Source organism: Dermacentor albipictus, chromosome 6 (assembly GCF_038994185.2).
Source record: "Dermacentor albipictus isolate Rhodes 1998 colony chromosome 6, USDA_Dalb.pri_finalv2, whole genome shotgun sequence".
Taxonomy (NCBI): domain Eukaryota; kingdom Metazoa; phylum Arthropoda; class Arachnida; order Ixodida; family Ixodidae; genus Dermacentor; species Dermacentor albipictus.
The window spans coordinates 87050125-87058332 of NC_091826.1; the positions used below are offsets into that span (position 1 = coordinate 87050125).

The window sequence follows — 8208 nt, forward strand, 5'->3', positions numbered from 1 at the left end:
GGGGAGTTAACATTGTAGATTTTTCGAGACAAGGAACTTTCAGCAGCCGCGGATACTGCTGACTTAGGTGTGGCGAATGATGCCAGCCAACTTTCTTCAGGCCACCAGATTCATGGAGTGCAATATACCTGGTGTTACATTCTACATACCTTTCGGCATCATCGACAATTGCCCCAGACAGGATGGGCAGGGACCATTTCCTGCTATTCGCCAACATCACCGGATTTCAGACTGCTGCTCGACAAGTCGGTGCTGTGGCACGCTGGGACACATATGAGAAGCGTTGGATGAATCCCTTGGCAAGTTGTTCGCAGATATGTTGCGGAGCAAGAGAATGACTACTTCAGTGTTTAAACTGCCATATCACTTCCCTACTCGTGACTTGAAACTAACGAACCTCTACGCAGCGTGCAGGAGAGCGGAGCGGAGACTAATGATAAAAAATGGAAATTCATCTGCAAAAACAGAATATAACAGCATAAATGCTGTCATCCGTCGCCGCACGTAAAGATTAAGAAGAGTTCAGTGGGCTGCCTTCTGTGAGAGATTATCGGCGTTCACTCTCATGACAAGGACATGGGGAGTAGTCAATGGCCTTTCCGGAAAGATTCGCCCGCACAGGCCGTTCGAAGCACTTGCTTTAAAGCAAGGAAAATATTTACAAGCCCTTTCAGAAGATTTCGCAGATGTAAGCACATTCGACTGATCAATAGGAGAGGTGAACTCTCTATGATCTCAATCATTCCATACGATGGATACGTCCTTCTCCTTTCGTGAGTTGGGTTCGGTGCTTAGCAAATTAAGAAGACGCTGTGATCAGGATCCCGATTTTATCAGCAATCATATGCTGACAAACCTGCCATACGAACGAAAACGCGCCCTCCTGGACATATTTTATCACGCCTGGAGCATATGAGAGATTCCACAATGATGGAAGACAGCATGGGTGGTGCCAGTGCTGAAGTCTGGAAAGCATCGGGCAACCCGTGCCTCATGTCGGCCAGTTCACTGGCATCATGTGTATCAAAGTTGATGGAAAGACGAATTTGTACGAGGTTAACTTAATATCTCCAGCAAGTAAGTAGACTGTCATCGTGTATGACCGGGTTTCGTCCCCGTTTGAGTGCCCAGGACAGTGTCTTGGACTTATGAAGCCGCGTTGAGCACGATCGCGTCCACGATCTTTCGACCATCTTCACGGAAGTTGCCGAAGCATACGACTGTGTGCTTCATGCAAGCATCATCAGCGGACTCCAAGCCATGGGCGTCTCTGGAAGTTCTCTTCGATTCGTACATGAATTTCTCAGAGATTGATGGGTTCGGGTTAAGCTCGGGAATATAATGAACGAAAAGCGACACATTTCTCTTGGCGTCCCACAAAGAAGTCTCCTGTCTATCTCCCGTGCTTTTGAACGTTGCCATGGCCAGCCTTTAAGTCGAAATGAAAGTAGGTTTGACGGCAATAAAAGTGTCCATCTACCCAGATGACATCTTCATTTGGATCCCAGTGTACCAACACGAACGGTTGGCTCGTATAGCCCAGGGCGGAACCTCCATCATTGAACGCTACTTATCGATGATTGGCCTATCGTTATGAGAGGAAAAATCTGCTCTCATGCTTTTCCCGGGAGAAAGGCGAAAGTCTACATGCTTGACGCTGAATATAAGGAGGCCATCCAGTTTGTCGTGCAACTAGTGTTCGTTTCATGGGTGTTACCATCTACAGCAAACTACTGTGGTGAAGCGCGGTTGAAAGTGCTGTTGCTGCATCAGTGCAAAGCGTCAACGCACTTCATCGCACGGCAAGTGTACGTTGAAGAAACAATTCTGTGTGCATGCTGAAAGTAAATGCTTCAGCGATAACCAGCCGCGTTCTCTATCAGCTGGCACTGATATCTCCATCACCGAGTCGATTCGAGCGCTTGCAGAAAGTACATAGAAAACGACTTCGCTTGGCGATGGGAGTTCCCTGGTTGGCTTTAAACAAGAAGGTTACTAACGAAGCAGAGTCTCTTCCACTCTGCCTTTTGGCATCTCAGGCCTTGTTGACGCAGCTATTAAGCCTGGTTTAGTCCCTCGCATTCACGGCGCTTTTCTGGCAGCAAAAAGCAAGAACTCGCTCCAATTTTGATGCAGCGCAGAATACCTTCCGATTTTTAGGACTGGAATGACCTAAACGGAGTCGTGTCGACCCGCCATGGTACTTTTTGGGCGTTACCTGCAGCCACAGCGTACCCCAGCTACCGGCGAAAGGAACCATTCGAACTGCCGAAGCAAAGTTTCTTGTACTGGACCACTTGAACACAGCATTTCAAAGCCACCTACAAGTTTACACAGACGGGCCTGTGTGTGCATAAACAGAAAGCTGTGCAGCGGCATTCTACATACCCTTCCTCGATGTGACATGGTCTGGTCGCTGGATCGCGTAGTTATGTCTACTACAATAGAAAGCACCGCAATTACCTCGGCTTTCTGAAAATACGGGCCTATTCTGCGCGAGATGTTGTGGTGTTGACGGACTCAGCGTTACAACGATTACATCGTGGCCTACTTCGAGAGAAGTTTACAAGGAAATCTCTGGCACTGATTAATAAACTAATGAGCAAGGGATTTAACGTAAAATTACAATGGATGAAACCCCACGTAGGAATTAAAGGAAACGAAAAAGCTGGTGTTCTTGCACGTATAACACTGACAGGTGTTCAACCAAAAGTGAGACCGCCAAACATTTTCAGAACTCAAAGAATGCAATCCACAATCACTTTAGAGCGATCCGCAGGACTCCGCGTCAAGCCTGTGTGTTCCATGGACTTACTCGAGAAGAAGCAATGTTGTTGTACCGCATAAGAACCGACTCCGCGTACACCGCGGCTTGATTATTAAAGACTCGACGATGCACTTCCCCGCTCTGCACCTTCTGTAGTGATATCGGCGACATTGAACATGTAATTTGGCTATGCCCCAATTCAACACAGAAAGAAAAGCGATGGTGGACAACCTTCAAAAGAGTGGTCTTTCGCACGGGGCCTTTGAAGAGCGTGATGGGCATTACGGCATGAATTACCGTAATGGGCCTCGACTGCGCATGCGCAAACAGTCTCGCGCAGGCGCACTACGCTGCTCGGAGAACCCAAATAAAACAGGATTGTACATTTGCCGATTTGGTACCAACCCATATTTTTGCAGCAACACTTCTAAACGTGGACTTTCGCCTGTCCATTCTTAGAAGAGGCGCTGTAAAAAGATGGCTCCTAGGATATATAATATGGCTCACTGAGCTAAGGTACCACATTCTGATCCAGTAGCTACGGTAAAGATAACAGAAAAGCAATTTGAACGCTACAGCAGCTATCGAAACAGAACGGTCTGAATTAACATTTTCATCCTCAAGCGTGGACACTGTGTTCGCTCTCTACTTCTTTTTCCCTTTCCGTCTTACTACCAGTGTGAAGTGTCAAAGCGGACGGTCGTCCAGACGACCTCCGTAACTTTCATCATTTTAAAGCAAGGCAGTCCCAGGCCACGGCAGCCGCATTTCGATGGGGTTGAAGTGCGAAAACACCCGTGTACTTAGATTTAAGTGTCCGTTAGAGAACACGAGTTGGTCCAAATTATTCCGGAGTTCCCCTCTACGGCGCGCGTCATAATCGAATCGTGCTTTTGGGACGTAATACCCCATAATTTAAAGCGAAGCATTCATTGCTTCCTCCAAGAGATTTGGCGTTTCTCGTAGCTTCCTCGCAGGGTGTATTTGTGGATATGTATAGACAACTTGGGCCACCGGGTTTGCTCCTGGATAGTCGACTCGCCGCTGACGGATGCGTGGCCCGGTAGGCAACTTGGGTCACTGGAGCTGTGTGTCCATTGGTAGCGAATGCCCGGCAGTGTGTGTGGGTGAGGGGCGTTAAACGTATTCAGACATGTGTCGTGCATCTCTGTGCATACGCATCTCGTCAACGTTTCTTCTCACCACAAGCATCATACATTGCCTTCGTCCTCGCGACGCCGACAAAAGGAATCGCCGCGGGCTACGAGGCCAGTGCCATCCGCTGCTGCTGCTACCTCGCTAGCACAAGCAAGCTTCGCGTCATCTAGGTTGCAAGGCTGCTTTAGATTTGCCTTTTTAATCATTGTCTCTTTATTTGTGCGTCCGCGTGTGTGCATCTGTGCTGAAAATTACCCCCTCGCATTAGCTCATTGTCGCATCATATTCGAACAAGTGCATGGTGTTGGTACACATGCTTGGGTACTTAAAGGCGCATTAAAGGAAAATGTTAAGCCGAGCTAGATAAGCAGATTATTTGCCTAGAAGTCTATCATCCTTTTCTGTGCGCCAATACGTGACGTTGTTGCGCAGAAAATAGGGGATACGCTACATTCCGTGAACAGGCTTTCTCACACACCTAACTTGCCCTACCCAAGATAGCCGCGTTCCAGCTATAGTATCGCTGTTAAGCCTTAGCCGCGCGTTTTCAAAGCTTAGATGGTGCGAGGGTGGGAAAGCAGCAGGTATGGTGTCAGCAGCTCGCATGTTGACACCTTATAATTATGATTCTGACCCGAAGTCCACCGTTGTGTTTAGGTCAAACTAGGTGTGTGGAGAAGTCTGCTTACGGAATTTCGCATATCGCATATTGCTTCCAGAGGTGCCGCTTCTGCTCCTCAATTCGAATCGTCCGCATCCAAAACTGACGAGTTGACGCCATCCCCTCTTGATCCTCCTTTCTACCGCTCTCCATCAGCCAGCCAGTGCTGACGTCACGCGAGAGATTTCGTAGTCCAAAATAGGTTGTGACACTCCAATTTTCAATTTTCGTCATTGTCTCGCTTAACAACGCTCAGTTGTAGCGACAAACGACGTAGCCATTATTACAGATGCCTAATCTTTCAATATGGCTCGACTTAATATTTTCATTTAGTCTCCCTTCAGGGGGAGTAGCAACTAGGATGGCGACATCTTCAACGCCTTTCTTCTTTCTTTTGCGTTTTTGCAGACCCGATGACCAACAATCTCCGCAACGGCCACCTGCTGAAACCCTCGCAGGCTCACAGAGACGGCAACACCATCAGCCTCCACCGGAGGCTCAGGCCGTCCAGGAAGTCGCTGCGCCGCAGCTGCTCCTTACTCTGACACGAAGCTGTGGCCCGTAACCACTCTTACCCAAATTTTAGCCGGAGCACGTCTACGTGCAGATGGGAACAGGCCCAGACTGTCCGTGAGGGTTCGATTTACTATGTCATCCGGGGCCATGTTTGCCAACGCTTCAGAGATGGCAAGGGCATGCGTCGCTGACTGAGGAAGCGCATCGAAGGCTTCTTGGTTGGCTGCTGGTGCACCGCGCGCCGGTCTCTTCCGAGCAGTTCTCGTGTAAAGGCCCTGGAAACCATCCATGTAGTGGCAGGGTCTTCGACATAAACACATGCATAGTCGTTGGTCCTTTTGGCCTCGACGCGGTGCTTTCCGGATTGCGCCCATCGCGTTGAAAGCTCGCGTTTGAGTGTCGGTGTGAGACGGATTTGTGCAGGAAGTGAGCACCCCCCTCCCCTTTTTCTTTTTCTCCAAGGAAAGCATTTCTTAGAATTCGAACGCTGTACTTGGATCCAGCAATGCCGAGACATCGCATTGTAATGATGTCTCTGCAGGAGAGCACATATCGTTAGTTTAAGTCTGCCTCTATGGCATCCCCTTTTCTTTATGTCGACGCCTTTGGAACAGTTTACCGCTGTATGCTTTTTGGCGGGACAGGCGTCGAGTAAGACTGGCAACATTATATAAACAGGAATGCCACCACTTATCATTGTACAGTGGCATTTTTGGAGTCCTTACGTGGCGGAGTCCTTACCGCAACTTTCGTCGTCGCGTACGGAGAGAATGTACAAAGGCGCTTCCATTGGTGTCAGTTTGAGTAGCGACATCGAATCGTAGTAACATCTAAGAGGTCATCAAGCAAAGTGCCTTAATAAACAATTTTCTGGCGATTACGACATTACAATTACGACATTCTCTCGCGAATGCGGCAGCTTTCCCTATCGCTGGTTTGTCGGGTCAACAGCTTTAAGCATAAACGCACTGGCGTTTCTTCATGGAGACGTTTCCATCATAAGGGCAGTGAAGAGGAATGTAAGCAGCAGCAAAAACCAACCAACAACAACAACAACAACAACAAAAGCATTCAGCTCTGTTTGCTGCAGTATCCTGGAGTAACGCCTTCGTATAAACGAAGCGAAGGTCCTCTATTTTAAGCACCGCCGCTCTGACACCATGACTACAAATGTGTTAAAGGAGACACTGTCTTTATTGTGGCTATCGATTTCCTAATTTTTGCTTTGTGGCAGTCGTTAAACTTTCATCATGAAATTAATTGACGCAGAAACATAAATATAAAGGCTGTCAGCAAACATTCTGTCTGCTTCATTAAGGCAGGAAAAAAGTGTCACATCGTATTCCTCCGTCCTTCTACAGCGTGCCTCGAATGTAGTGCCACAGTAACCTTGCGATAGACAGGGTAACAGTAAACGCGTGCGCCATTTGCATCTTGACGGGCAGCAGATCACATCGCAATGTTTGGTTTATCGTCATCCGTGACGGAACAGGAATCTCCGCGCCAAAGCTCTTCTGTGACATTTGGGTGGTGTGGCGTACGTCGAGCTTTCGATTTTAGTTTCTTCTCCAATTCTGCCACGTTGTGAGACGCAGTGTTCAATGCGTCAAATACCAGCGAAAGCACGCGAAATAATGTTGACAAAGTGTCCACAGCTTTGATCAAGAAGGGTCAGTTCGAACTCTCACCCAAGCGACAAGTAGCGGTTGGTGCAAGCGGATGTTGCTGTTATTTAAAAATGTTTCACGATACGGGTGCTGTTGGCGGAGGGTTTCAAATGCGCATGACAATCTATTTCGGCTGCTGTTTTCGCCGCTTCTGGATTGCACTGGCGTGTTGCTGAGGAGAGGCAGCGTGCCACCAGAGCCTTACTCGGATGAGCCGGGCGGTTCCAGTCGTGCAAGAAGCGGTCGTCCTGTCCAAGGGGCTGTCATACTAGATGTCCGCGTTGTTCCACTTAAACATTTTTTAGCAGTAGCGCGTGGGGCCACAAATCATGTGACCGCGTGCAACGCTAGACGCATCTTGTTTGTGGGCTGTAGGTCATTGGAGGCTTAGAAGGGCAACCGACTAATGCAGCGTCAAAAAACCTACACTCAGAATTGATTGGGCAGGTGACAGAGAGTTTGCAAACGAACAGGGTGCTGTGGTTCGGTGTGACGAGCGACAATAGTGCGAGCTTTACTGCTGAAAAAATAACACGAGCGTGCCGTACTTACCAGCTGCTTTTTTTTTTTACTACGCGCCGCTTTGAATTATAATATCCCACAGAACTCTTTTTAAAGAGTTGCCTTAGAGCTCTTGCTCACCTTGCTTTTCAGGAGTACTCTTAACACTGGCCACTTGTCGTGACTGCGGTTATTGTGCCCAGAAACTCGTTCGAGCACGTCAGGTAGTGGGGGCAGCAAGATAACTATTGCCTCCACACAATATGATGACAGGTCATTCCCGCATCCGTGACGTCACGCTTTGCGGATTGGAGCAATAGTCCGAAATGTTTCAGTACCTATTACTGCTGGAGAAACGCACATTTACTGCGCATTTTAATGAGTCCTCAGGTACTGGGATTCTCTTTTTAACAGCTAGTGCCGCCGTTTGTATAAGGTGAAGAGGAGTGTGTTAGTAGAGTACTTCGAGTGTTAAACGCGCCAGATGAGATGCACACTGCCTAAAGTAGCGTTTCATAGTCCAGGTGAAGAGAAGTGTTCTCAAGCGTTACGCCATTTTTCCACGTTCGGAATGCTGAAAAAAAAAGTTTGGATGAACCGGTGAGTTCAACGAAATCCATGTTTTTTATCGCATGTGTTTGTGTTTTTAACCGCGTGTTCTGTTATCCCGGTCATTTGTAAGCGGTCAACAAATAAAAAGGCTATTAAATTGACGTGCTCTGCTGTCGTGTTATTTCCCCACATGACATTGTGCTGCTTTGTACTCTACGGCAAGAAAGAATTAAATATGATTACAGGAACGAAGGCTGTGTGATACGACGTGGTCTAATTGCAGCGAAGTCAAGACACGATGCTTGCAAATCGGGATTCCTTACTGCTTAGCATTCTGTCAGTATTCGCAAAGGGCGCTAAAATCTTCCAACACTGCTAGCACAGGA

General features: G+C 48.0%; 1 protein-coding gene across 1 annotated transcript in view; it reads left to right on the plus strand.

Annotated features, from left to right (window-relative positions):
- Rab23 (RAS oncogene family member Rab23) overlaps window positions 1–7983 on the plus strand; it is a 120147-nt gene extending 112164 nt beyond the window's left edge. Inside the window, exon 6 of the mRNA XM_070540996.1 lies at window positions 4995–7983. Within this exon, the coding sequence (XP_070397097.1) occupies window positions 4995–5131 (137 nt within the window). The 3' untranslated portion in view covers window positions 5132–7983. The remainder of the gene's footprint in view (window positions 1–4994) is intronic.
- Window positions 7984–8208: the final 225 nt, after the last annotated feature.